General features: G+C 40.9%; 3 protein-coding genes across 8 annotated transcripts; 1 reads left to right on the plus strand and 2 right to left on the minus strand.

Moving 5' to 3' along the window:
• On the minus strand, positions 1 to 18192 carry rnf40 (ring finger protein 40). The gene is made up of 20 exons (XM_086303251.1): positions 17574 to 18192; positions 17021 to 17168; positions 16732 to 16899; positions 15443 to 15737; positions 12645 to 12845; positions 10712 to 10833; positions 10424 to 10570; positions 9289 to 9363; positions 9046 to 9165; positions 8744 to 8923; positions 8211 to 8346; positions 7729 to 7850; positions 7353 to 7624; positions 6964 to 7081; positions 6704 to 6853; positions 2678 to 2890; positions 2437 to 2562; positions 1743 to 1883; positions 1554 to 1655; positions 1 to 1248 (listed from the first exon to the last, which is right to left on the minus strand). The coding sequence occupies exons 2-20, from the start codon at positions 17156 to 17158 to the stop codon at positions 1072 to 1074; spliced, it is 3003 nt and encodes a 1000-aa protein (XP_086159377.1). The 5' UTR covers positions 17159 to 17168; positions 17574 to 18192; the 3' UTR covers positions 1 to 1071.
• Positions 17729 to 23443, plus strand: phkg2 (phosphorylase kinase, gamma 2 (testis)). Its single transcript, XM_086303256.1, has 10 exons — positions 17729 to 18119; positions 18362 to 18473; positions 19615 to 19790; positions 19890 to 19944; positions 20053 to 20118; positions 21008 to 21171; positions 21254 to 21344; positions 21431 to 21584; positions 21729 to 21854; positions 21949 to 23443. The coding sequence occupies exons 2-10, from the start codon at positions 18379 to 18381 to the stop codon at positions 22192 to 22194; spliced, it is 1173 nt and encodes a 390-aa protein (XP_086159382.1). The 5' UTR covers positions 17729 to 18119; positions 18362 to 18378; the 3' UTR covers positions 22195 to 23443.
• Positions 23433 to 27736, minus strand: cfap119 (cilia and flagella associated protein 119). 6 transcript variants are annotated; one of them, XM_086303263.1, is made up of 9 exons: positions 27417 to 27736; positions 26708 to 26742; positions 26534 to 26594; positions 26281 to 26444; positions 25884 to 25954; positions 25656 to 25772; positions 24875 to 24953; positions 23770 to 23844; positions 23433 to 23663 (listed from the first exon to the last, which is right to left on the minus strand). In XM_086303263.1, the coding sequence occupies exons 3-9, from the start codon at positions 26575 to 26577 to the stop codon at positions 23509 to 23511; spliced, it is 705 nt and encodes a 234-aa protein (XP_086159389.1). In that variant the 5' UTR covers positions 26578 to 26594; positions 26708 to 26742; positions 27417 to 27736; the 3' UTR covers positions 23433 to 23508. The 6 variants fall into 6 exon arrangements, with proteins under 6 accessions (XP_086159389.1, XP_086159386.1, XP_086159387.1 ...); XM_086303260.1 differs by having other exon boundaries at positions 26534 to 26599; XM_086303261.1 differs by having other exon boundaries at positions 27402 to 27736.
• Positions 27737 to 27791: the final 55 nt, after the last annotated feature.

The raw sequence follows: 27791 nt of genomic DNA on the forward strand, positions 1-27791 counted from the left end.
TTCTTTTAATTTGTGAGTTTAAACTTCAGCTTCAATGACTTTATGGGACCTCCAAAAAACCAGCAGGACTTAAACAATTCAAAGCAATATTTCAAGATGATCGAACACAGTTCACTGCAGTTCCAAGTTTTTAAAACGATACATTAAAAGATAAAAGAGAGAGAGAGACTGCAAAAGTGGGTCCGGTATGTGAAAAAGAGACCATTTTAACACAGTAAAGAACAGCAAAGACAGGAGAACAGTGCCGAGCAGCTCAACTTGTAAGAGAAAAATCACTGTGCACGAAAAAAAAACTGTTTATTAACTACAAAACAAACACTCAGTCCGATGTGTCACTAAAACCCTTTTCAGACATGCACTCATGAGCAGGCCTGCTTTCAGTCTGACTCAGCACCCTGATCACTTTTTCACAGCAGCAAACTCACTAATTTGGACCTAACAACCTTGATCACTCACTAAAGTCTTATGAATTTACATTGCAAGTTGCTCAGCTCACTGCAATGCTTTTGACACCAACAGCATGTGCTTAAGAACGTTTTTTTTCTTCCATTTAAAATAAGATTAAAAACACTCCTCCATGATGCTTTTTCCCCCCATTCCCAATTCAGAAGAGTGATTGCTCTCGGAGTGGGCGTGATAGGGGTGGGAGGATTTTGTTATCATTTGCTGCAGCGCGTGCTGACTCAGAAACCCTGCTCTGGGTGACAGCAGGTAAGACGACTAAACGTTAGGGAAGTGTGGAGCGTACAGTGGCTCTCTGCGTCACTGTAAAGCCGTTAGGAGCATTAACAATGACCCGTGTTTGACTGACAGGATGTCGTGCATTTAATGTCTGAAAAGGGCTTTTCTGTTTGGTCACCAACTTAATGAAAAAAAATAACCAAGATGGATTAAAACAAGTCCTTCCAAAGAGATTAAAAACAGGGGACACACTCATCTGTGATCCCAGAAATGTCTGCCTCTTTGAATAAATCTCCAGTTCCTTTATCACTTTTCTATTTATTTCTCTCCTTTGGTTCTGTCTACTATTTTCTGTAGTCACGCCTCGTTTTCTTCTTCTTCCAGAGTGACTTAAGTGATGTAGATGCGGTGGAAGTCGTTGGCTCCGAACGCACAGTTGCACTTGGGGCACTTCCTCTGTCGGGTGTCGTAACGCATCTTCAGACATTCGTAGCAGAAAACGTGGAAACACTTGGTGAGCACCGTCTCCTTGTCTCGGGTGTTACAACAGGGGCAACGCAGCTTGGCCTGAAAACAGACAAACACACATGTGTATGGGCCATATGTGAGCTCAGTCATTACCTAATTTTCCTGAGTAATATAACTACTACTCAAGGGTATAACAAACAAGTTTCATGTCCCTGAAGCGCAGACAAATCACTGAATGGCCCGTGCTCACAACTGAAACACAGCCAGTAAAGCAAATTCCAAAGCCGGAGCATTTGCATTAATTTTACTAGACAGTTATGTTTTATGTAGCTATCCAACTTCAGACTGTGCCTGGGAGCTATTGGTGTGTTTGTGTTCTCTGCACACAGCCTCCTCTTTCTCACCTTGTACTGATTGATCTCCTCCTGCAGAATCTCGTCTGCATCCGAGTACATCTCCACCTTCTTCTGTTTCTCCAGCTTCCTTCTGAGCCTGGACAGATCCTCCTGTAAGGACAGAATCCCCAAGATGTTAGACCTGCATCCTCCAATCAGAGCTTTAGATTTGGAGTGACACTCGCAGTGCATGCATACCTGTGCTCGCTTCAGGTTGCTGCTCTCCCTCTCCCGGGCAGTGCGGTTCTCAGCCACAGAGACTTGGATCTCCTTCAGCTTGGCCTGCGTGTGCTCCAGCTGCACCTTTAGGTCCTCTGCCAGCTGTGCGGCCTCCACTGCCTGCAGCGAGGGAGGAAACAGGCGCACTCAATAAAAACACCTAACGATGACAACTTTCAGATGTAATGTGGCGGTGGTATGGTGAGCATTATGAGTTTTTAGGCTATTCTTCAACTCTGTTTCGATTACGTAAGCAGTCCCTTTGTCGTGTTTTGGGACTCATTTTAATGTTATTGGTGACTGTTCTTATTTGTGGGCAAAAAAATAAAAAAAATAAATAAATAAATAAAAATCCTTATATGTGACAAGATGACCTCAATAACTTTGTCTCAGTGTCTGCAGTGTTTCCCATCAATTACCAGAAACATCGAAACCAAAACTACTTGAGAAAAAAAAAAGGCAAATGTGGCCACAGGGACAAATTCTGGGTCTAATATTTGAACTTTTTACATGCTTAAATGCTTAAATGACAATGAGAGCCTGTGCTTTTGGCCTGCAGCCCCAGTGTTAGTGTGGAGTGATTACACTGGCTTGTTTTGGGTCAACATAAACAGGGGTCTTCTAAAGTGGATTCTCTATATAAAACATCCTTCTGATTGATGGTCCTCCTCACCTTCCTCTTGTTCAGCTCTAGTGCTTGTGTTCTGACAGCCAGTTCCTTTTCCAGAGCTGCCAGGGTGCTCTGTAGGACTCCCTCTTTTTCTTCCAATTTCTGCACAACCAGCAGCTGGGCATCCACCTAAAAGAGGGAGCAAAAAGTAGCCAGCGAGTGCTTCACTGCCCTGACCCAATTTTTTATTTTTTATTTTTTAAACACACAAGTGCTGCCTTGTCAGGTTAAAGTTGTACCTCACCTGGGTTTTGAAAGCAAGAACTTGGTCAGCCAGCTCCTCCTTCTCCTCTTTCAGCAGCTTGTAGATCTGGTTAGATTTAATTCGCTCGCTCATTAGCTTAAAATTGGCATCGTCCTTCTCGCGCAACTGCTGCAACAGCCGGCTGTTCTGCTCCTGCATGTCTTCAAAGGCCTGGCCTGTTACATCCATCTCACTCAACAGGGCTTCCTCCTCCTGAAAAACACATGCGTCAGATATTAAAAACAGTGAAAAGAGTGACAGTCAGCTGTGCTGCTTCTGCCCTCCAGTTTATGAAACAGGCGGGGCTCGATTTCAACAGCAGTTTTCAGTCTTTAAGATAAGAATGTGACGAGGACACGCAGGTTTGACCTCCAAAAGTACCACTTCTAAATAACTGTAAAAGAATCACAAGGATTTAATTTTCCAAACTACTTTCTTACGACTCAAAGACATAAACAGAGACTCTTTTCTTTTTTCCCCCCAGTTCTGAAAACCTGTGCATCCTTGATCAATGTGCCATCAAGAATGAGCAACTTGCTGAGCTCTTTTCATTTGGGGATGCCATCCTATCTTACATTAAACTTATAGTCACCCATCACTAGTTCATGATATCAAACTAGCACCGAATTTGGACATCCAACTCATTTTACATGGCCTACCACACACAACCTGTTTTGATCTGAAGTCGAATGAATCAAACTCCACTTTCTGTCAGTGTAAAGACATTTACCTACACAGTTAACCCTTGAGATGTCTTAATATAAGAAAAAGTGCAATTTCTATAGATGGTGAAAAACAGAAACCTTTCTGTCTTTTAGCTGTTTATCTGTTACTACATTGCTACTGTATGAATGGCTGAGGGTAGGTCTTGATTAATAGGAAAAGCTGTAAAAAATTAAGAAAACCGTTAAAATTCCAAAAATGTATTTTCCAATACTTTCCAGGGGCTGGACTGGAGTCGTTGCCGGGCCGATTCTGGCCCCCGGGCCTCGTTTTTGACAGCCCCTGGTCTACAGCTCGGAAATGCTTCCCTTGTCGCCTTATTAATTTTCACTAAAAGCAGTTGTTAGGCTGTATTTTGATTTTATGATTGTATAATATACTCTAGAGAACAACTCATTTCATAAAGCTTTTACTAACATTATGACAAGCTCCAGCACTAAAACAAAGTTGTTTTTGGGATAAAGATGGCTTTTCCCCAGCATTAGCAGTGCTGCTCAACAGCTGTTCAACACTACTGACAAAAGAGAAGCATTTAGTTAAATGCATAAGTTATGCATCAAAAAATAAAGGGGGGAAAAGCCTTATACTTGTACACAATTATCTGCTTCTTCTCTTGAGACTATGTTGCACATTAAGATCAATTAGCTGAATTTTCATGTAGGTGGTGTTTGCAGCTCAGTGGGCAAAAAGCAGAAGTTTGACACAGTACACTGGACTAAGAGCCACGATTTTGTGCCACTCTCCCTCTCTTTTTAATGAGTCAGTCAGTTCTGAATTGAATCAAGATACTGCCAAAGATTCCCACCCTACTATTCAAGACTGCGGACGTCTCAATACAGACACACCTGGTTTGTTTTTAGGTAAAAAATTAGCTTTGCTTTATTTGTAAATTTTGGTTCAAGCTGTTTTTTTTTTATGAACCAGCTAGGGCCTATAAACAAAAGTCAGATGAACTCATAAGTAGCCTGTTTATTGGATAGTTTTGGCAGTTAAATTCTGGCAGCCGAGGACTGAGGGGAACAAATCAAACACATCTGACACCACTGGAGTTTTAGTTGCTGCGCTTTAACTTTATACCAGATATTAAGGCAAAAGTGAAAAGCTGAATAAATATTTCACTGCAGGCTGTGTTTTACCTCCTGTTAATTATGTTCTGCAAGACCTCCCAAGCATGAGGACATACAGACCATCAGAGCTCAACATCTGTTTTCTTAATGTTCAGTTATTTGCACCAGAATTCATCATTTCTTGGCTGACATAGGTGAAGATAGTGATTAACATTTATTCATAAACCTCTCCTACTCTCAGCAAAATTAATATCATGACAAGAAAAAGAAAAAAAGCATCCCATTATCTAATATGGGTGTAGCCACCATCTATGCAGAATAACAGTGACATGACTTGAACAGCGTTTAACCCAAGGCTGATAAAGATTTGAATGTCATGAGTATCTGCCCTCTTATTTTCTGCATTTTCTTACAAATGAAATTCCTTAAGTGTTTCAACATTTGCATGACAGCACAGCCAAGTGAGTGAGCTCAGAGTGCTTTGCATACTGAAGATATATCACATTGGATCAACCCAAAAAAAAAAATAATAATAATATGTCCCCACCCAAAATGAATTCTCACACTCTGGTCTAAAACTGTTCCCCTTAAACTGTCAGGATAATCGTGGCACAGTGTTGCTGCGAGACAAGAGGGTGAATATTTCTGCTAGATAGCATAAAGTTTAAGTTGCTTTTCAAAGTGACCAGAACATCAGTGGCATAGCAGCTCACCTGGCTCACAATTCACCGGTTAGTATAAAGTGTTGAGTACAAAAAGAAAGTGATAAGACTTTATTGCACAAACAGCCATATCCAGGACACAATAACCTTGCTCTATTAAAGCATTTAAGTTCAGGAGTCTGGTGACCACATGATCATTAGTAACCATAGCCACACAAAGCATGCACATGCACATGCCCAAGCGCTGACCATACTACTTATGTTAACACAATGGTGATAGGAAGGCACAAAACATCATGGGAGTCAGCCAGCAGGACCAAGGTCATGATCATCACCATACAACACAGGATATTGTATATTTAGTGATCTTTCAAGCTATTTCAGGAAATTCACTCTTTATCAATGTGTGCATGCAAAATGTATCAACATCGAGATTTTGTTCGGAAAACATTCGATTCAGTCAACATCCAGTGAGAATCTGATGAAGTTGTAAGCAGTGTGCCTGAAGGCTTTGCTAAAAACAACAATTATGACCCTGATCCTGATCATTAGTAAAATTAGAGTGAAGAGCAACCAACACTCTAAGAATAACAATTCTTGTGAAATATGGACAGACTAATCATGACATAAGCTTATGTTATGCAAAATGAACAACAAATTTAGACTGTATTGTGCAAGAAAACCTTTGCACATTTACGACGAAGAGGAAGAAAGAGAGAAATGACGGTGCTAAAAAAAAGAAAATCTGTTTATCTTTGTTTCATTAGAAACTTTTACCATTTGGGAACTTTAACCCGCCAGCTTTCTAGTACAAAATCTGTAGTTTACATCCCAGTGAAAACACTTTGTCCTATCTCCAGTGAACCAGGTCAAAACAGACAAATACAGACAATGTGCTGACATTTCAGCATTTCAGGTGTTAAGAGAGCTGTTGGTACTCCAGCAAAGACAAATGCTTTTAAGTGCCACTAGACACGTATCTCCTAACACTGAAATTGGGAGTGCCTACTAAAAAAGGGCAAAAAAATAAAAAAGTAAAAATTGCAAAAGAAATTCAAATTTGAGCGCATGGATTATCAAAGGGCTGGTGCCAGTAACAATAATCGTGACAGCTCAAAACATTACCAGCAGGTTAGCATTAGCATACTCAGCTGATCAGAGCCAGGCCACAGCGTAAGCTTTCAGTTCCTCTTTGGTCGTCTAAGATTAGTAGAACTCCTTCCTTAGGCAAATGCAATACTCACTGCACTACTTTCAATCTTAACACCGCTGATTGTTTATATTCAACGCCGGTGGAAACCCCAAAAGCTTAAATATGGCATTTTTATAAGGTTTATGGTTCAAATATTTTATTAGGTACAAAACTCGTCACATGGAAGACAAAGAGCTTAGGACGAGCTTCTTAGGCATCACGTTTTGCCGACATTAACTTTTTATAAACTGGAAAGTAAAAGAGAAATAACGAGGAGGTAAAAACACAGGTTAAGGTGAAGTGCTCTGAGAAGATTACCACTGCACTGCACTGCACTGCACTGCGCGCACACACACACACACACACACACACACACACACACCTGTTTAGTGGCAGCGAGTTTCTTCTGCAGGTGCTCAATGGTCTCTTCTGCCACTCGTATTTTCCTGAGGGCGTCTTCATCAGCCAGTTTTTTGCTCTCCTTCCTCTCCCTCTCCTCGAGCTCTCGCACTCGCATCCTCAGCTCATCCACCTGGACCATAAGAGACAGAGAGCTTACTTTGTTTTGTTAAATATCTAACCTACCAGTTGCTCTAAAAAGCAAGTGAAAGAGTACAAACGGAAAGGAAAAACAAAACAAACCTCAGCTTTAGATTTGCGTTCGGCCGCCATCAGCTGCACTTTATCTCTTTGCTCCTTTGGCGCTGACTTATACATGTCCAGCAGAAGTTTCATCTCTTTCTGGGACTCTTGGGCTTTCCTGATTGATTAGAGATTACATTAAAATAAACAGTCATGGCATTTTAATTAGCAGAGTGCTTCTAATTATGAAAACAAAACACTGGCAGACTTTGCAGTTCTTAGAGTAACACTATGACTAGACTTCCTACAATCTGCAAGATTTCCTATTTGTTTTATAATAAAGATAATTTGAAAATATTCATCATGAGAGTAACAACATTTTAGGAAATGTGTGTTTATCGCATTTAGTTACTACATATGAATGTGGAGTTAAATAGAGGGCAGTGTACTTGAGTTCTACTCTGAGCATCTTCAGTGTGTCTGAGTCTTTCCTCTTCAGCTCGTCGCTGCGCTGCCTCTCCCTCTCCCGCTCCCTCTCTCGTTCTCGCTCGGCCTCCCTCTCCCTCTCCCGCTCCCTCTCTCGGGCTCGCTGTCTCTCCAGCTCCCTCCTCCTCTCCTCTTCTTCCTCCTGGTCTTCATCCTCCTCCTTTTTCACGTCAATGCTGTCGCTCGTCGTCTCCTCCAAAATCAGAACTCCAGTGTCGCCACTCTGACAGCGTAACTGTTGATGGCACAACGGTTTTACTGAGAATCATCATCAGACAACTCAGAACAGACACCTCAATTAGATAATGTAAGCGCATGTTAGTAAATGACGTAACCTACCTTGTTGATCTCCAGCTGCGTTTCCCGCAATTTCCTCTTGTAGCGTTGCACGTCGCCTTTCAACTGCAGGTTGTGGTTCTGGAGGCTGCTGATCAAATGTCGCATCTCCCTGTTGATCGGTCCTGAGAAAAAGATGAAAGCCCGACAGTCAGTGGGTGTTTTTGAGTTTGACTCATTCAGCACTCTCAGCTAGCATCACCAAGCTGTAAATGATGAGTTTAATCACATAGTGCACAGAACTGACAGCTTGATACGGATGATATGCAATATTCTCTGCAGAGCTGAGAGAGGATTAGTTTGCTGACTGATATCTTCCTTAATATCCACTCGAGTACCACCCACAAAATATGGTACATTTCTTTCTTCTACTGAGCTTTGAAGCACATTAAAAAATATAACAAATACAATTTCATTCTCGACAGACGAATATACACGCAAAACAATGTCCCTGACTGAAGTGTGAGAGTGTTTTGAAAAGGTACCTGCTTGCTCGTTGGCTGCCAGGTTCTGCTCAAATTCAATACGCAGCATCTCATATTCTTTGCGCACCTGGGCCAGAGTATCTTCCAGCTGGATGACCTCAGTCCGCAGCTTCTTCTGAAGAGACAGCTCATCACTCTGAAAGGTTAAAAACAGTGAGACATTATTCTCCATGTTTCTGAGCGTTAACAACAACTAGTGCTGTCAGCGTTAATCTCGTCTAAGTGACGTTAACGCCATAACTGCATTAACACAGCAAATGTCTGTTAACGAGTCACCGCGGATCGACCCGCGGTGAGTTGACCACGCAACTCGTTAATGGAGATTTGCCGGATTAATGCGGTTATGGCGTTAACGTCATTTTAATGAGATTAACGCTGACAGCACTAATAACAACACATACAAGTTTAAACTGTAAAAAATATACTGCAATGCACTGCAAGCTTAGGCTGAAGGAGCTGCTCCGGAGTCTCATCTTTTCTCTGAATCATATTAATGTTGACACAAACACACAAAGAAATGCTCTGAGAGTCACCTCCATGTGCTCAATCTGTCGGAGATGGGCGTTCTTCGCCGTGAGCAGGAGAGCCCGTGCCTCATCCAGCTGGGTTTTCACTCCTAGAGACTCGTTGTACAGGAGGGAGAACTGAGACTGCAGACATTTGTACTCTAACGTTTCCTTCACAACCTCCTCTGGAATATTACGCAGGTCCATCTGAAAAGCCCAGATGTGGAGTGAGATGACATGCAGGGCTAAACCATGAAAATCATTCAAATAAAGAAGGAAAATGAAATTAGCCTCCCGTCTCACAGGTATGCAGATTCAAATACATTTACCTTGAGCTTCTCACTCTCCCTCACAGCCTCCTGGAGCTCCACCTGTAGTTTTTCTAATTCTGCCATGCGACTATTTGCCAGCTCCTGGTTGTGCTCCAGCTCTGCATTGAGACTCTCAAACTATTAAAAAAAGGGAAAAGAAGACCACATTGTAAAAGAAATGTGGACTTTTGGAGGCAAGTTGCATATAAAAACGTGTTACACAACACTAAGTAAAGATTTAAACATGTACTTTCGTCTAACCTTTTGAATGTTCAGTGTAATCTGGCCTCCAGCCAGCCCACCTGAGCTGCCAGTGCTGCTGTATCCTGACTTGAGCTGCAGACAGAAAACACAGAAAATGTGTCAGGAAGTAACAACATAAAGTAAATGATTGTTATTGTGTGCGTTTAAAAAAAAAGAAGAAAAAAGTGTCACATCTGCACATGCAGTTATGGACAAACAAGCTATTTTAACTAAAAACACTTGTGTGCATATCCACATAGTTTGCATCAAAGTCTTACAGTGTACATTTAAAAGGAAAAAAGAAAAAGACAAACAAATCTTGCCGACCCGGGCTAGAGATCAAATCCATGAAGCAAGATTGGAAGTTTGGGGTTAGAGCTACTTTAACTCACAAAGGGAGAAATATTTAGTTTGAAGAAACATCTGCTGAGGTGACTTCAGCAGGTCCCTGCACTTTCTAACTAAAACTGATGATTTGCATAGAGATGGAAATTCACAAATTAGACCTGCAATCAGCCTACAGAGAGAAAAAAAATCTGTGGTGTTAGATGATCCAGCAGGATACATTTGTCAAACTTCAAAGTAAAGCTTACTACAAAAAAGGGCAGTCTGCCTTTCAAAACAACCACTCTGAACTTAGATCTTAATCCAATCCACCTCAAGTGCACACCAGACTTTCTAAGAATATGCCAGACCTGAAGCAGCTCTGTAAGGAAGCATGGACTAACAACCAGCCAAAATAAACTAATTCCAATTTGCACTATGATGAAAATATGTAAGTAATGTGTTCAACAAAGACTCAAAAGAATACATTTGGCTTATTAGTTAAAGCAGATTGTGTTTGTCTGTACTTGTGAACAAAAGCATACAACTCTACTCTGTAATTCTTCTGACATCCAATTTTCATGATCAGAAAACTGCTGTGCTTCTACTGATGCACAGCCCACCTTTGAGCTGTGCACCAGTAGAAGCAGCTGTTTTGACATGCATTGATGCTTAGAGCCTTATCAATGTCAACTCATGTATTAGAGGGAAAACGACAGAGCCTACGCCTAGTGGAAAGATTTAAAAATAAATATGCACACTATAAAAAGAAAAAGAAAAAAAAAGGGGGCTGATGCAAAAGTTGCAAAGGGACATTAAACAAACACACCTGCTCCATGGCCTCTGCTAGGTGTTTGTTAAGCTTTTGTTCCCTATTGCGCAGTTTCTCAATGTCCCACTGCAGGTCCTCCACCGTTGTCTCCATCTCAGTCACCTTGGTCTCTGAGCTGGTCACCTTGTCCACGAGCTCATTATACTGCAGGAGAGTGGGACATGTGAATAGTTGCTGCATCACTAGTTTTCCTCATTCATTCACCCTGAAACACTCGAAATAACTACACTTGCAAACAGTCAACGTGTATGGTGAGTCACTTAAACAATACTAAGGACTTTGTACCTCCATGGACATCTTATGGTGTCTTCCCTGCAGGAGAGTGGCTAAGTCTCGCAGTCGAGTGTTCTCGTCCAGCAGAGTGCAGTTCAGATTGATGATGTCAGACTGGCTGTCATCTTCAAATCCTGCCAAACCAAACCAAAAAAAACCAAAACCCCCAATACTGTCATTCTAATTTGGCCAAACTAACAAGTATCAAAGGAAGCACTCCAACAACTCAGTTATGATGCATTAAACTCAAAAATCTAGTAATTAGTTTAATGTAAATGATGTAAGATACAGTGCTCAGAGGTTTACTTACACTCATGCACATGAATGTCAGGGTAATTTGGACTTGATTTATTTGAACTGTTCTTTTTTTCAGGATAGAGGGATTTTGAATTTATTTTTGATTTTTTCAAAACCACACAGGGTCAAACGTATCCATATCCAAACACACACACGCCCACTAATATTTGATCAAACATCCCTTAGCAAATTGCTCCCCAATCAAATGTTTTTCATATCCATCAACATGCTTCTTGCTGAATATTTTACCACTCCTCTTAGCAGAATTGTTACGTTTAAATTGGTTGGTTTCCAGGCACAGATTGGGCTTTTTAACATGGTCCACAAATTCTCAACTGGGGTAAGAGCGATGCTTTGGAAAGGCCATTCCAGCAGCTTAACATTAGCCTGCTTTATCCTTTTCAAAACCATTTTGGATGTGTTTGGCATCAGTGTCCCAATGGAACACCTGTGTCACACTGTCAAACTTTGTGTGTGATTTGAGATGAAATTTGAAGAATTTGGAGGTAGTCCTCTTCCGCCGTCATTATTCCATCCACTTTGTGCAATGTACAAGCACCACAGGCAGCAAAACAGCCCCAAAGCATGACCATGTTTGACAACTCAACTCTTAGATTTGAAAGCCTCATCTCTACTACTCCAAACATACCTCCTTTCATTGTGTCCAAACGGCTCAAAGAGGTTTCAACTCTCATCCGAGAAGCTTCTTCACTTCTAAGAGCAACTGGTGGAGAGTCCCAGATTTTTAAGCCCCATTTGTCACGCCTTCAAGAAACTTAAAGTCCAGACACTTTTCTTTCCAAGCTCCTTAGACTACAATGACCTGGATGACAGAGCCTTCTACAACACACTTTTCTCCTGAAGGTATTTGGCTTGTGAAATTTGGGCTGATCCAAATTTCATTTGAGCCTGAAGGTGTCAACTTCGGTTCAGAGACTTCCTTCTTGGTCGGCGCCCTCTCAGTCCATGGCGATGTGAAACTCCCTTCACTCTGGCCATTGATCCTGGTGTTTCAGCAGCTTCCAGTTCCTGGGATGTTCCTGAACATCCTAACCAACATCCTCTCATCTGAGAGTGAAAATTTGGGTCTTCTTACAATATTTTGCAAATTTGTGACACATCTGAATAATTTGTATTTATGCACATTTGTTTAAGTTCTTCACAAATAACTGCAGGAGACATTCCCAGCTTTTGTAAATACAGTTCTCCTTCACAGATCTTCACTGAGTTCTTTGGACTTTCCTATTTTTCTGAGTATTGGTAGTCCACAGAGTGCTGTCAAACAAATATTTTTTATGCTGACAGAGAGAAACCACTAGTTGTAGTCCATCATGATCACAAAGAGAAGTTAACAAACCTGAACCTTGTCAAGTTAAAAGAAACTGTAGAACCTTCAACATATTTACAGATTTAAATGAGTTCATGTATATATTTGATTCTGTATAAATTAATTTAACCCTGTGTAAATTAGAAAAAATCCAAATGAAATTCAAACTTGTGCACCTAATTTTTGACTTTTAAATGTCACTGAAGATTAAAAAAAAATGGAAAAAGAACAGTTCAAAGAAATCACTATGATGAACGTATGTAAACTTCTGACTATAACTGTACATTTAAGTGTCAATAACAAACATTTCTCCACAGTTACCTGCAGCTTGGACCACCTTGCACATGTCACTGATGTGACTGTGCAGCCTATCAAAGACGCAGACCAAGCAGGCGATGGCTTCTTTGCTGAATTGCATGCGGTCCTGGAGGTGCAGAGTTAGTTCCTCCTCACTGCTCTGCTCCAGAGTCGACAAGAAACCCTTGGCATTTTCACTCAGGGGAGGAGGTGGTGGTGATGTATCTGCACATATGTAAAAATGATAAAGTCAGCAAGTAACAATTTGATAGAATTCTTAAATATCAATTTAAAAAAAAATTACAATTAAAACAGTAATCTATTGCTGGCACAGTCCAATGTGGTAAAGTCTGGTATAAACAAGTATTTTCCGAGTAATTTGTTATTTAAATACAAAGCAAAGAAAAAAGAAATCTGCCAAATACAGACTGTGTAGATTGGGACTAAAGTCTTGATAATACTCTAGATTTCTGCAGTTTGTAGCCAGCAGTACATGCTAACAGATGGAAGAAATACTGCAACAGTTGCCTTCTTTAGCCCACTATCATTCCCTTTTGCCTCACTATAATTCAGGGGTCAGCAACCCTGGGCATGCTTGCAACAGCTGGCACGCGAAGGGTTAACTGATGGCACGACCATAGCTGGACTGGCCATCGGCCGTTGGTGATTTTTCGTTTTTATGGGCCGAAGATTTTTTTTTAATTTTCTTTTTTAGTAACGGTAATAAACAATGAGAGGTGGTGGACTGGTCAGGTGCTGGCCGATGTGTAAAAATAACTCCGTTGTTTGGTGGTGGCAATGGCGGAGATTCCACAGAGGCCAGCAGGTGGATGAGGGAAAGGGGAGGCAGGAGGAGAGACCCGAGGCGGGCGCCGAGTGTCAGGTGAACTGAACTTAAGGTAAGAAGTTATGACCTGCAGTCTATCTGGGTTAGATATAAACCAAGTTTAGGTGGAGTTTATTTTCGTTGTGCTGACTTTTTACAGTCAGTTACAATAACTCGTACGATGTTACTGATAGTGAACTTTATTTTTATTCATAAGGTACGTTAGTAGAGTTGCCAACCGTCCCGTAAAAAATGGAATCGTCCCACATTCAGAGAAAATATTACGCGTTTCGTATTGAGCCAAAAAGGAACACAGTTTGTCCCGTACTTCAGCTAGAATGAAACAAAGACACAAAGCTGGATTTATTCTGTCTTTATGCTGCACAGCTGCCTCTTCTCCTCTCATTCTCTCCCCCTCCCTCTCCTGTTGTTACTTCAATCATGAAACTGATCAATGATCAGCTGATCGGCTTTTCTCTCTTGTTTGTTTATCTCCTACTTTGCACCAGAAAGAAGAAACCAGCGGATGTCGCACTAAACAACAGCAGCACGTTTAAGCTTGATCAGCTGTTGTTTAAATTTATTTAATATTAATTTATTTGTAATTAATTTTTTGTCCCAGTCCAGCCCTGGGCAAGACACGTAGTGAATTAATCTGAGAAGGTGCATTAAAACATAAATAGCCAGGCCAGCAGTGCACATCGCAAATCAGCTCGCATAGACACATTAGTCGTGCCGCTTCTTAATGAGAGTATCTTAGCCAACAACCCCAACTACCAGATTCAACTTGTAATTGGCTAAAAATCACTTAGCCTACCGGTGAGAGGGATGTTGCTAGCTGGCAGTTTTTTCAAGCGATGTTGAAATTTCCACATTCCAACACTTCAAATGCTTCAGGAGCTTTCCGCTCAGCGCAGCATCAGCACCACGGAAATACACAGATACATCCGTAGGCTCGAGACAGAATTCACAATGTGTTTTTAGGACTTTCAGGTGTATGGACCAATGTTTTCTTTTCTGATCAAACCAGAAAGGTTTAATGAGCAGCTGGATTTGTCTCGCATTAACTGGCTGGACACAGAGGACATCAAAATGCAGCTGATTGAACTGAAAAGCTCGACTCTGTGGGGGGGTCAAAGTTTGCAGAACTACAAACGCAGTTGGAATCCATAGCTGTGCATGTTCATGGAGCTTGCATTTTCACCTGCTGGACATCACTACCTGACAATTTTAACTGTCTTCAGAACATTGCAGAGGCCTTATTGACAGTATTTGGCTCTACATGTCTGTGTGAGCAGATTTTCTCTCACATGAAGAGTGTCCTCAGGTAGCCGTCTGAATTCTGGACACTCGGAGACCTGTGTCTCTGAGTGGGAGACCAGAGATCACATTAACATGCGTATCTCTGTATTAACAAACATGCCACATTGGCCCAGTTTATTATTTCTTATCATTGTTGTGAGGAGACCATAAATAGCACTTGCGTTTTCTGTTGTACAGTTCATTTGCTGTTATGGAGTTTTTGTTATGGATAAAAAGTGTCTTTTTTTGTTTCAAAATAGCTGATAACTATTTACTGATAGCTGCCAACATCTGCAAACAAATACAATTGTATAAAGTTGTTCTATGTAGTGTGTAACTGTTCATATAGAGCGTTATTAAATTTATTGCTAATGCAATTATATGGCACACTGACTTCTGAGGAAACTAGATGGCACTCATCAGAAAGGTTGCCTACCCCTGCTATAATTTAATACGCATCTTGAATAATGGTCAACACACAATAAACAAGAATATCCTTAAATTACAAGGCCTGAAGTTCAGTCTTGTTGCATAAAATTAGCTATCAATATAAATAGTAGTGACTCAGACTGATGTAACTTCATGAGTAATGAAAGTCATAAAGATGCACTAAGTTAAATTGAGAATGAATGAATAAAGCAGATTACAATAGTCTATGACAGACGATTTGTCATAAAAAAAAAAAATTGCTAACCTGTTTTTGTATCCGATTGCGGCTCTGTTGGTGTCAGTAAATCGTCTCCAGTGGGAGGAGGGGGCTGCTGCTGCTCCTCTTCCTGACACTCCTCTTGTTGCTGCTCTGGCCGCTCACCCTCGTTCTGGGCCTCTGGCACAGGAGGGGGAGGCACGCCAGAAGGCAAAGCCAGGTTGACACCATCTTCCTCCATTGGTGTTTGATCGGGGATGGTTGCTGAGGGTGGGGCGGGGGTAGAAACAACTGGAGGATCTGGCTCAATACGTTTGCGCAGAATGCGCACGTTTTCTTCCAACTGCAAGTCAGATAGACATAGAAAAAGGTGTTAATTCTCTTTGCAAGTTATTACCATGAGTTTAAGCCTTAGTACAGCTAAGTATATGTATAGCGACACTGCTTTGTGATCCTTCGATGTAAGCTCTTCCTATCATTGTGACGCAGAATTCACCAAGCGTTGGATTGTTCACGTACCAATAGGGAACGTGAGCTGGGATTAGACCACCTGATGATGTGTTGTTGCAATAGTAATCCTGCTCAGTACAAGAGGAACCGCAGGTTCAGACATTTGGTGTCTAGTGCTTGGCTGAGGAGCCAAAGGTGCAAAGCTACCATCTGTGGGATTATGACTGAACAGCCCGCCGGTGTAGGAGAGCTGTTTGTGACTGAACTGGGGGACGGCCGAACAACAGTCGCCCCTCTCCAATTGTGCACCCATGTTTGTGGAGAACGTGTTGCTAAATAACTTCTAAACATCCTGATAACCAACCAATACCTGTCACTATGTGTACAATCAGGTTAAGGCAGACAGGTGGAAAACATGTACAGGATACATAGGACGTGGAGCCTGGACCTATGTATATAACAACTATCCTCCTAGACATGCTGATCAATCTGGATGAAACCTACTATATAACCTGCCTAAGGTACCATGATTATCTATAACACCTATATAGCTTTTGGGAGTTATTTTTATAACACTCAGATCCTTACAAATTACAAAAAGATGACAATCCATCAGATGGAAGAGCTGGGAAATGCTTTCTTAATTTATACATGCACATGTGCCTGCTATAATTGGTAACAGGAAAAAACATTAAGATCTGCAATTACCAGATATAAGCCAAATTGGTTTGCCTCACACAAATGCAAGCGTGCTAAAAAAACAGATTCATCTGACCGCTGCGTTTAAATGAGGTTTTTATAAAATGTGCCAGTTCTTAAATCAGGTTAGAGTGGAAACTAAAATTCAAGAATGGATTCTAACAATATAATGAAATGCACAGAATTACTTGTGACCAGTAGCGATTAACAATCAGCAAGGTAGTGTCATCAGTGGCTTGTCTCTTCTCCAGCTTCTCAATTTTCTCTCTCAGCTCATCCTCCATTGCCTGTCTCTGCTCCAAGCGTTCACATAGCTTCTTATTCTTGAACTGGAGAACCTTCATGTCCATTTCCTCCTGAATTAACAAACACATACAAACAGAGAAACAAAATAATGAGTGTTAGGGATTGTAGATGTTGTCTGGCAAAAATAGATGACAGATTGTGCCTTGAGAGTGTGAGGACCATATAACTCACCGTAGAGGAGACTCCAGCTATGCGTATTGGCTCAATTAGCGTGGTGGTGGTCTTCTCTTCTTTCTTGCTTTTCTTTTCAGGTGGGCCAGGGGGGCTGTCCCCGCCTGGGGGACGCTTTCCTCCCCCAGCACCTGACATCTTTCCTTCCCTGCATTACATCAAGCAAGGCATGAAGAATTATAATTCATTCATTTTGTGACAGCAAAGGGACGGCGTTAGCCTTAAATCAAAAATGCAATTTTAAATTTTAAAAGGTTCACTTTTCTGGTCCACTAGCATTTACATGCCGACTTATTACTGTATAAAAGGTATGCCTGCAGAATTACCAACCATCTTAATTCCATATTGCTACAAAGATTAAAGATCTTTTGCAAGCTTGCAGCTTGCTACTGCTAACCATGCTAATGCTACGCTAAGGCTAACGGACGGCGTTATTGGTTCAAGATTCCGAGGTGGTCGGGGTTTTTATTCATTATCCATCCCTACATACACAAAATGTTCTTAAACAGGCATATGTGTGTCTTTTCACAAGAGAAATGTTATCATTACAAACCTTAACAACCAGTAGCTGAAACGTAAGTCAGGACATCAGAGAAGCAACAGGAAATATGCAGCTAACGCTTCTTCTTCGTTGGTTTTAAATGTTCCTTACAATAACGGGAGAGCATTAGCGCCGCCTATTGCTTGCAATTCACATAATGTAAAGATTAAGTATTCCCGTTGGTAACAACAAGTAAAATTAAGAAAATCACTCAAAACACGGACTACTTCCTTGGGATACGGTGCTTTGAAGTGCAGCTACTCGAATTTATCTGGAGAGTGTATTCGAGACCTCAAAAATGCAAACCATGCTGTCACGTCCCCTCCGGCCTCTCGGGGGCGCTCCTGCGGCACACTGTAATAATAACTTCCAGGACTGTGACCAGAATGTAAACAGTGCTCAGGTGATAGCTAACTGCTGTTAACATTAACGGTAGCTAATTTCGTTACTGTAGCCGCTTAATCGCACACGTTATGGCTTCACTATAGATTCCTCGACCTGAGAGGGCTTCCTGATTCCTCGTTTCCCTCTCTGTCTTGTCGTTTGATTGCATAAATGGTGAGTAGCTTCCTGTTCGGTCAGTGAACCTGCTGCTGTATCAAGGCCATAGCAAAGACAGTTACCTAACCGTTTTGATGGACTTCTAAATAACAATAGGTCGAGGAGGAGATGTGTGTATACACGTTTGACCTGCTAACTAGATTTAAACTAAAGCTAAGGGCACAAGAGTTAGGTAACTAGTTCCTGTTTATTCAGAACCACTGGTACAAACTAAGACACGTGACTATTTTTTTTAACAGCTCCATAAGCTGTAAACATGACCAAAGACATCGTTGTTGGGGACGAACTACCAGACTGGGTGGGGGCCAAGGAGTTTTATCAGAAGTATGATCCTAAAGAGGTGATTGGCAGGTAAGTCAACCAAAATAGATATACAATGCTGTTAAAAAGCATCCATCGTGATTTGTTTGTTGCTGTCGTTGCTTTTCATATTTGTTACACTGTATGTTTCATATCATCAATAAATTTTAAATATTAGACAAAGATAACCCAAATAAATTCGAAAGGAGGAGAGAGGGAGGGGAGAGGGAGGGGAAACAGGAGGACAAAGGAGGGAACAACTAAGCTGTAGTGCCTCTTCACCTCACTGTACAATACCTTTTGTGCAATACTTTTGTAAATAGTCAACGGTGCAATAGACTCAATACTTGAAATGTGCAATTCACTTGTATTTTTATTTTTATTCCTATTTATTCTATTTATCCCCTTCGTATATTTTATTTATATTGTCTCTGTATTTATATATATGTGTGTGTGTATAACTCTGTAACTTCTGTCGGTGCTGTGCTTTTTTGGAAATCGAATTTCCCAGAGGAACCCACCCGAGGGATTAATAAAGTTCTATCTTATCTTATCTTATCTTATCTTAAATGCAGTTTTTGTTTATTAAAGGTGGAAAAAAAAGTTACTGACATCTATCAATCTTGAAAGAGTTACAAAAACAAGCCTTTGGAACTCCATGGAGAAATGGAGAAAACCTGAAAATGCGGTGAACCTTCCTAGGAGTGGCCGGCCTTAAAATGACTCCAAGATGCCACCGACAACATCCAGGACGTCACAAAAGAACCCAGAGCTACATCTAAAGAACTGTGGGCCTAACTTGCCCCAGGAGCTGCTTTACTGCCTCAGAACCTCAATAACTTGCTATAATTGATGAAACAATGAATTCTGCGCTCTACCAGAAGATCCAGAAGGAGAATGTACAGCAGTCTGTTAAGCCACTGACACTCAAGCCCACACGGGTTATGCAGCAGAACAATGATCCAAAACACACCAGCAAGTCCACATCTGAATTCTAAGAAGAGTGGAACAAAAGTGTGTTCAGGTTATCGTTGTCTAATATTAAAATGAGTATAATGATCTGAAACATGTAAGTGGAATGGGGCAAATACTGTGCACAAATACTGTACACAGAGCTACTGTGTACATTTTTAAAACCGTGTCATTTCTTTAATAATGTTGAAAATGCACTGTATTGTATGCTCATTGTCAGGGGTGTGAGCAGTGTGGTGCGCAGGTGTGTGCACAGACACACGGGCCAGGAGCTGGCGGTGAAGATTATCGAGATCACAGCTGAGAAGATGACAATCCAGCAGTTGGAGGAGGTGAAAATTTCCACGCTGAAAGAGATCCAAGTGCTCAACATGGTGAAGGGACACCCCTCCATCAGTACGTTGCTGTTCTCTCTCCTTTTGTTAAGGAATCATAAAATTTCTTTCCATAAAGTTTGGTAAGTGTTAAAGTTTTCTTCTGTTTCATTCCCTTTAGTCACCCTCATTGATTCCTATGAGTCTGCTACATTCATATTTTTGGTGTTTGATCTGTGAGTATGAGGACAAAAAACTATTAAACTAAATACTTTTTACACTCCCAACCTGAAATTCAATTTTTTTTCAACAACATTTGTCAATTTGCTGTCTTTTGTTGACAGCATGAGACGTGGAGAGCTGTTTGACTACCTCACAGAAAAAGTTACCTTAAGTGAGAAGGAAACCAGGTGAGCCGCAGCATGACTGCACTATATCTGTATTAATTAATACTAGCAGCATTTTGCATTGGGCACATCATAAAGTTCTGTTTCTGCAGACCATATTGCAAAATATGCCGCCTTTCAAGATTTTATTTAAAAGTTATCCAGCGAGCAGCTCTGCGTTAAAGAGCTGCTGAATATCTAAATATAATCACACGTTTGGTGTCGACTCCCACTTTTAATCTCGTGTCACGCAGCCCAACTTAATCTCACATCAAAAAAGCCGAAGCCTCAAAGCTGCAGCTTTAAAAAAGAAAAACACTCATGTTTTTGGGGTGGTTGTTGTAGTTTTGTAGTGTTTGTTATTAGCATTGTCCTGCTGAAAAATGCAAGGCCTTCCCAGAAAAAATGTCTGGATGGGAGCACATGTTGCTCTAAAACTTGTATATACATTTCATCACAGATGTTGCCTTTCCAGATGTGCAAGATCACAGTCGCAGTGCTGCTTTTTAGCTTTGTTGCTTGCGTACAGAGATTTCTCCAGATTCTCTGAGTTGAGGTTATGGGAGTTCATATTATGTATAGTAGATAATGAGGTATTCAAAGTCTTTGCAACTCATTGAGGAACATTATTCTAAAATTGCTTCACAATTTTTAGATGCAGGTTTTTGCAGATTGTTGACTCTCTACCCATCTTTATTTCTGAGAAGCTCTGATTCTCTAAGATTTTCATTTTATACCCAATCATTTTAATCACTTGGTGAAGCCAGCAATGTTGTGTATCCCATGAATAATCAAGCCAAAGATATGATTAAAATTACACAAACATATTACACAGTGTTTACTCTGAACCTTAGACACGCTCGGACGAAATCTATTTTACACGGATCAAATGTGTGTATTCGGTTCTTTACAGGAGCATGATGCGAGCTCTGCTGGAGGCCGTGCAATACCTTCATTCCCTCAACATCGTACACCGGGATCTGAAACCGGAGAACATTCTCCTGGACGATTATGGCCATATCAAACTCTCTGACTTTGGTTTTTCCGTGCAGCTACAACCTGGGGAGAAGCTTCGAGGTATGGCTGTGGATCATGAGCATATCCTGTGACAAGTGTTCATCCATTATTAGTTTAAAACAATCTTTTCTGTTATAATCAGAGCTCTGTGGGACACCTGGTTATTTGGCGCCCGAAATACTAAAGTGTTCCATGGATGAAATGCACCCAGGCTACGGCAAGGAGGTCGATCTGTGAGTCTGTCTTTGTTCGGCGGAGATTTACAAACGTGCTACTTCTCACTGCCGTTTCTAACATTTGCATGGTGTGTGTTTCTAAGCTGGGCCTGTGGAGTCATCCTCTTCACCTTACTAGCTGGCTCGCCTCCATTCTGGCACCGTAAGCAGATGCTGATGCTGAGGATGATAATGGAGGGTCGCTATCAGTTCAGCTCCCCAGAGTGGGACGACCGGTCTGACACTGTGAAGGATCTGGTAAGCTCATACAGTCAGCTTATTCTGTACTGCAGCAACCCTAATATTGACATTTTCAGTGCAAAGAATAAATCATATTGCAGTATTTGCATCTCTTAAATCATTCGTGTGTACTTCTGTAATCTTTGTGCTTGTGATACTCAGATATCCAGGCTGCTGGTGGTGGACCCAGCTAACCGTCTCACTGCTGAGCAAGCCTTGGCCCATTCCTTCTTCAGGCAGTACCAGCGGGAGGATGTGAGGCTCTTCAGCCCCAGAAAGACGTTTAGGGTGAGCCGCTGTGTTAGCCCAGCATTGTTATTGCCGCTGATTTAAACTGTCTGTGGAAAAAGGAAATAACTTCCACATGCTTCCATGCATCCAGGTTCTGATAGTGAGCGTGCTCGCCTGCATCAGGATGTACAGCCGCTACCGCAGGGTGCGGCCGCTAACCCGAGAGGTGCTGGCGAGGGATCCTTACTCCATCCGCGGCGTGCGCAAGCTCATCGACGGCTGCGCCTTCCGGATCTACGGGCACTGGGTCAAGAAAGGGGAGCAGCAGAACCGAGCAGCCCTCTTTCAGAACACTGCTAAGATCATGCTGCTAGAGCTGGAGGAGTTTGAAACATAAAAGGTCAACCTCGTCGCTCAAAAACGCTTTTATGTATCCGTTTGCATGTGCTGTCATTGCGGTGTTTGCTCCATCGAGTTACTGTTTCAAGATAAGGAATGCATGGACGGGGGATCTTTGTGTGCCTTAATGCGCATCGTGGCTCTGAAAGTTCAAGATAAGCATGCACCACTTAATATTCCTTATCTGTTGTTGTCTGAAACTCCCTGTCAGGTCATCCGGTTTGCAGTGCAATTTGCCGTTGAGGACACCTTGCACGATCTCTTTAGTAAAACTCATCATAATATATATTTAGGATTTTATGTGTTAATCGTCCGTTATAACTGAGTAGGCCAGTGGCGTCAAACTCATTTTAATTCATGGGCCACATGCAGCCCAATTTGATCGCAAGTAAAAGTGTTTCATAATAAAAATCTATTTTAAAAAAATCTTAAAAATGTTCCTTTTCTTTTAGCGGCGAGTACAATTATGTATTTAATAAATCCTACATTTACTAAACAGATGATGGTGAAATTAAGTGTCGCTCTTAACGACTTACAAGACGAGTGGCCCACAGTGTGTGTGTTTGACCCCTCTGATGTAGAGAAAGCACTGTGTAGGTTCAGTGGAAATCAAAGCACTGAGATTAGTTATTAGTTATATACCTAGTATGCTCATATTGACTCTACTTGAGTAGCTTTGCATGATTCACGGTTCATAAAAACACTTGTATGTCTTTTACTGCGCATTAGTGCAGACCTTCAGGCCACACGACCATTAAGCCAACTTTCTTCCTTATTACCTGAAACTTTAATATAACACGTAACATTGTAATACTACAAAAACAGCAGAAAATAAGGAAAAAGCATAATAAGTCTCCTTTATTAGACACATACAGGTACATAGAAGTGCTGCGTTAAAGCTCAGATTTACATATATGCCAGTATTACGAGTCAGCACTGGGGCACATGTGTGAAATATTCAAGTTAAATATTTGGAGTGTTTGTCGTGTTTCATGCATGCAAGCATTCCTCAACAGGAAACCCACTCAAGACTAACTGTGAACATCGTTTGCGACTGTAAAACTAACAAGCACCATTCCTAACTCAGTTCATTCTTTCATCTAGAGAGAATTACGTTCTTTTGATTTCCTGGAAGTGCCTGTTTGGGGAAAAAAACATGTAATTATATAAATGCAGGTATAAAGTATGTTGTGCTGTACATGGAGAAAAATGGTTTTATTGACAATAAAACAAATGTTTTAATCGTGCTGCTTTGTAGGAGTGCTTTATTTGAAATCTACCACCTATCTAGATGGGGTAAAAAAAAAGTGTGTTATTTTTTGGCTTTGTGGCTGTTCTGTGAGTAATCTAAAGCACTGTTTTGCTGAGATGCTTTTTCTTTAATCCGCTGATCTAGTTGCCCAGACACAAGCATCATCTGCTCTCTGACTTGTTGCTCTATCAGCGCCTTCAGCTCAGATGTGGCTCCTGAAAGAGAGGAAATGAAGCCGTTCCTTGCATGACTTTGCTTGGGCTGTGTTGGACTGTAAAAGTTATGCCTGCAGCATAACTGCTGCGCTGCCGTGATTTTTACCTGCTGGGGCCGCGATGGAGGCTTGCTGTGTTTCAGAAGACGTCCCATCTTCCGCCTCTGTCTCATTCTCAACACCTGGTCGGATAAAAGTAATAATAAATATAGCTCAGTACTTTTTTTTTTTTACTTTTTTTTTCTAAATATCCCATTTTTAATGCAACACATAACAAGGCAGGTGCTGGATTGGAGGAGTTTTTTTTTTTTTCTTTTAATATTCATTTCCACAGGAAGTGAAAAGGAGATTAAGAATGTTTTGCAAGAGTACATCTGATCCAATTTCACTCTAACCACAACTGTGCAAGATTGGATCACACATGTAGTCACTGCAAAGAGGTAGAAGACGATTTTTATACACTACATGAACTGAATTTCTGAGCCAGCTATACAAAGAAATCCATGCCATGAAGCACCCGGCATACTGTTTCTGTACTGGTGATAATTCCAGAGAAGGGTCGGAGCTCTGCAGTTAAGTGAGCCAGCAGAACATTGGCTGGGTTTCTACAGTTCCTAAAAGCGTCTACTTTGCAATAATCTCACTTACAGGTGATGGTAGAATATGTATGAGAGAAAAATTTTTACAAAATGAGTTGTTGCAATGGCGACATCCTATTACAGCGCCACGCTCAAATTCAGTGAGCTCTTTAGAGCGACCCATTCTTTCACAAATGTTTGTAAAGGCAGACTGCGTAGCTTGTTGCTTCATTTTATGCATCTGTGGCAATGCGACTGAAAACATCTGAATTTACTTTCTTTCTTATCTTAACACTGTATGATTTCAGATTGCTTTTCCTTTTTTTGTCTTCATTGTCTGACAGCTTTGTTTGTGCCAAACACGTTTGCTTTTCCAAGATGAACTCTGTAAATTCTCTATATGCTCTTCTTCGTGTGTTACTTTTATCTGTTTTTGTTTATTCATTTCTATTCGTGTTATTTCTGTTAATACAGTATATGTGTGATATGGCATTGTCTAAACTGACAGGCAGGAGGGTAAAAGAAAGAGGGAGAAAGAAAAAAGGGAACAGGGGAGAATAAAGGCGAGAATAAAATATAATTGCTCTCCCCCGCTATATGTAACTTTAATGCTACTAAAAACTTTGCTTTTTACCTGGCGCAGAAGAATCCTCCACGGTAGGGGATCCAATATCCGGCATCCCAGAGTATCTCAAAGACAGATCAAGATTCACCTGTTGGTGGAAAAAAAACTTACTTAAAATGTATTTGGTACACAGGGGGCACTACTGAGAACAGGAAAGCTGCACAGAGGGTAACTAACATGGCCCAAAAAAATCATTGGCTGCCCACTGCCACCCCTGGAGGCCATCACCAGATCCTCCTGTCTCAGGAAAAACCAGGGCCATCACAGGTGACCCCTGGTAGGCACCTCCAGACTCACTAACAGCTTCTTGCCCTGGGCCATTCAGACTGTTAACACTATCCCCCCACAACACACCCACCCACCTCTAGCCACTCAGAATCTATTCAGACCAAGTCTTTTCTTTGCACTATCTCCAAGCACTTTGCTCTCCATTGTGTGCCTTTCTATTGCTTTGTACATACATATATACATATTCCTCTAGTTTGTATATATCTCTTCTGTTCCTATATATTCCTGATGTCTTTACTATTTTTTTTTTTTTTACTCCTGCACAGCTGTCGTGGAGCACCCATAATTTCCTTGTATGACAATGACAATAAAGGGTTATTCTATTCTATTCTATTCTATTCTATTCTATTCTATATTTGTTTGTTTGTATATTTGTGATATAATTTATTATTTCACAAACAAGCATGTAGCACTAAATACAATCTATGTGCTTTAGAAATACATTTTACTTTACCTAATGACAAATACTGAAAACTCAAGTCAGTTAATTCATGACATTTACCTGTGTGGTAAAGATATATTTATATAGCTTGTAGTGTTTCATGTAGTTGTTGAGGATGTATGTTAAGACACGGTTAACCTCATCAGCATTGAAGAGGCTGATGCTGAACGGAGGCCGCTGTAGAGGGGAGACACACACGCACACACAAACACACTATGAATCAGCATTACAGTCGTGGATCTGTATGAGTTTGAAAATGAAACAGTGACTGCCAAATTTTGCACACACCCTGACTGAGTGGCATAACAGAAGCTCTCTGCAGTACTTGAAACACTGCTCCGAGTTATTGAGTGGAGTTTCTGCAAGAAAGGAGATTCAGACACATGTCATGTAAAGTTAAAGGATACTTTGGCATTTAATGGTGGTGATGCAAGTCACGTGACACTAGGTCAACAATCTTACTGAGTTAATCACTGACTCATAAGATTGTACAGTATTTCCTTCAATTGCCTAAATACTGTATTTTTTTTACAGACTTAACAGAAGAGTTGAGTCTGCGCTAAACAAATGTTGTGAGGAGAAGAGATCATTTGTACTGTTTTGATTTTAAACACATCATTTTCAAAGCCACATAGACCCCCGCCTTGCTGACTACACATAGTTAAGATAAAGCTACTTTGCTTACCCACGTTGGCTTCATGAATTGACTTGATAATGGACAAGAGAGTAGACGTTTGTTCTTTGTTGAAGCTGTGCTCTCTGCAGAAAAGCACCGTCTGAACGTACAGCTCCAGAAGAACTCCCTTTCTGGGTTCAGGGAGGTCAACTCGAAGCACACTGCACAGAGCACTGTCACAGAGGAGAACAAGTAACCCCCCCTAAATAACGTCTGTGCCCTATAATTGAGTGATTATTGTTTATAAATGAGTGACAGAAACCTCTCCAGATCGGGAATGGATTGCATTTTGTTGATCTCTTCCATATCATGGTAGCTTACATCTGTCCTGAGGGAAATAGATTCATGGATAAATATTACAATCAGGCAGGCAAAGTGTAAATAAAATGGAAGCTAACGAAAATGATCTGCACCGTGTGTGTGACCCAGCTCTCACCATAGCATCACTTTAGCTTTCAGGTCATGTGGTAGCTACAAAAGAAAACGATGCTTTTTATACATTGTAATCCATTACAAATAATAATAAAAGCTCTGTCAATTGTAAGATGTAACATGAATATTTATGCCAAAATTGTTTTTTTTTTTAATTAACAGAGGCTAAATGAGTAGGAAGTAAAGAGAACCGAACACAGAAGCAGCGAATAAAACTTGAAGAGCATACCTTAATTGTCCCATCCATTTTTAAAAGTTATTATTTCTTTAGGTGAAATAACTAGCTATAGTTAAAATGGACAGACTTCAAAACATGTTTTACAGTTTAAAGAAAATATATCAGAAATAAATCTGCCTGGAGTATGCTCCGTTTTGTTAGCCACCTGTATCCTAGCAACAGGCCACTTTTTTCTTTTTCCGGTTCAGTGTCCTACAAAATAAAACAACTAAATAAACATTTCTTTACTGTTTATCACATTATTATACATCATGTTATATAATTTAATAGATCTTATTTATGCAGCAATGCTCTTAAAGGTAACGGCATGAGCCGCACTGATTTGTTATTATCTTATAATTTAATGTAAAGTGAAGTGCCCCCCCCCCCCCCACACACACACACACACACACACACACACGCACACAACGAAACAAAACAAAAAGAAAACCAAAACAATAATAATGAATTAATTAAAAACCTCATCACTTGGTACATTTGCAAGTCCTCGGTTAAACCCATGATGATGAGATCAGCGCTCTGTGGGAGTCATCCATCTGCTGTTGGATTTCTTGTTCTTGTGGCTGAAAATAGGAGGCTAACGACCTTTGGCTGTATGTTTTCGGATCGTTATGCCAAACGTAGTGCCAACATAATGCAGGATGAAGAGTCGAAAGTTAAATCTAAAAATAAACAGAGAGAAAAAAAATTGCAGGCGAAAGATGTAATGAGCCAGGCTGTTGTGTGATAAATAAAAGAAAATTAAAGATGCTGGGTTTGGAACTCTTTTTAAGCTCTCCATCGCTGCGTGAAGCTGTAACCATGGCAACGCCATAAACCTGCCTGAGTTTTCTGTCAACAGCTGTGTGCT

The sequence above is a fragment of the Aulonocara sp. 'chitande type north' Nkhata Bay genome, linkage group LG8 (assembly GCF_057382095.1).
Source record: "Aulonocara sp. 'chitande type north' Nkhata Bay isolate Kocher_YH1m ecotype deep benthic linkage group LG8, A_spYH_male_GT1.1, whole genome shotgun sequence".
NCBI lineage: Eukaryota > Metazoa > Chordata > Actinopteri > Cichliformes > Cichlidae > Aulonocara > Aulonocara sp. 'chitande type north' Nkhata Bay.

Excerpts from the sequence above, each read along its gene's own strand:
- phkg2 (XM_086303256.1), top strand. The coding sequence starts at position 18,379 with ATGACCAAAGACATCGTTGTTGGGGACGAACTACCAGACTGGGTGGGG. Across the intron at positions 18,474-19,614 it reads CCTAAAGAGGTGATTGGCAG|GGGTGTGAGCAGTGTGGTGC; the intron begins GTAAGTCAACCA and ends GCTCATTGTCAG. Across the intron at positions 21,345-21,430 it reads TACGGCAAGGAGGTCGATCT|CTGGGCCTGTGGAGTCATCC; the intron begins GTGAGTCTGTCT and ends TGTGTTTCTAAG.
- rnf40 (XM_086303251.1), bottom strand. The coding sequence starts at position 17,158 with ATGTCAGGTGCTGGGGGAGGAAAGCGTCCCCCAGGCGGGGACAGCCCC. Across the intron at positions 8,347-8,743 it reads GACAGATTGAGCACATGGAG|AGTGATGAGCTGTCTCTTCA; the intron begins GTGACTCTCAGA and ends TTAACCTTTCAG. Across the intron at positions 6,854-6,963 it reads AACGCAAATCTAAAGCTGAG|GTGGATGAGCTGAGGATGCG; the intron begins GTTTGTTTTGTT and ends CTTATGGTCCAG.
- cfap119 (XM_086303257.1), bottom strand. Across the intron at positions 25,773-25,883 it reads TGTTATGCCACTCAGTCAGG|CGGCCTCCGTTCAGCATCAG; the intron begins GTGTGTGCAAAA and ends TCCCCTCTACAG. Across the intron at positions 24,954-25,655 it reads AATATATCTTTACCACACAG|GTGAATCTTGATCTGTCTTT; the intron begins GTAAATGTCATG and ends TTCCACCAACAG.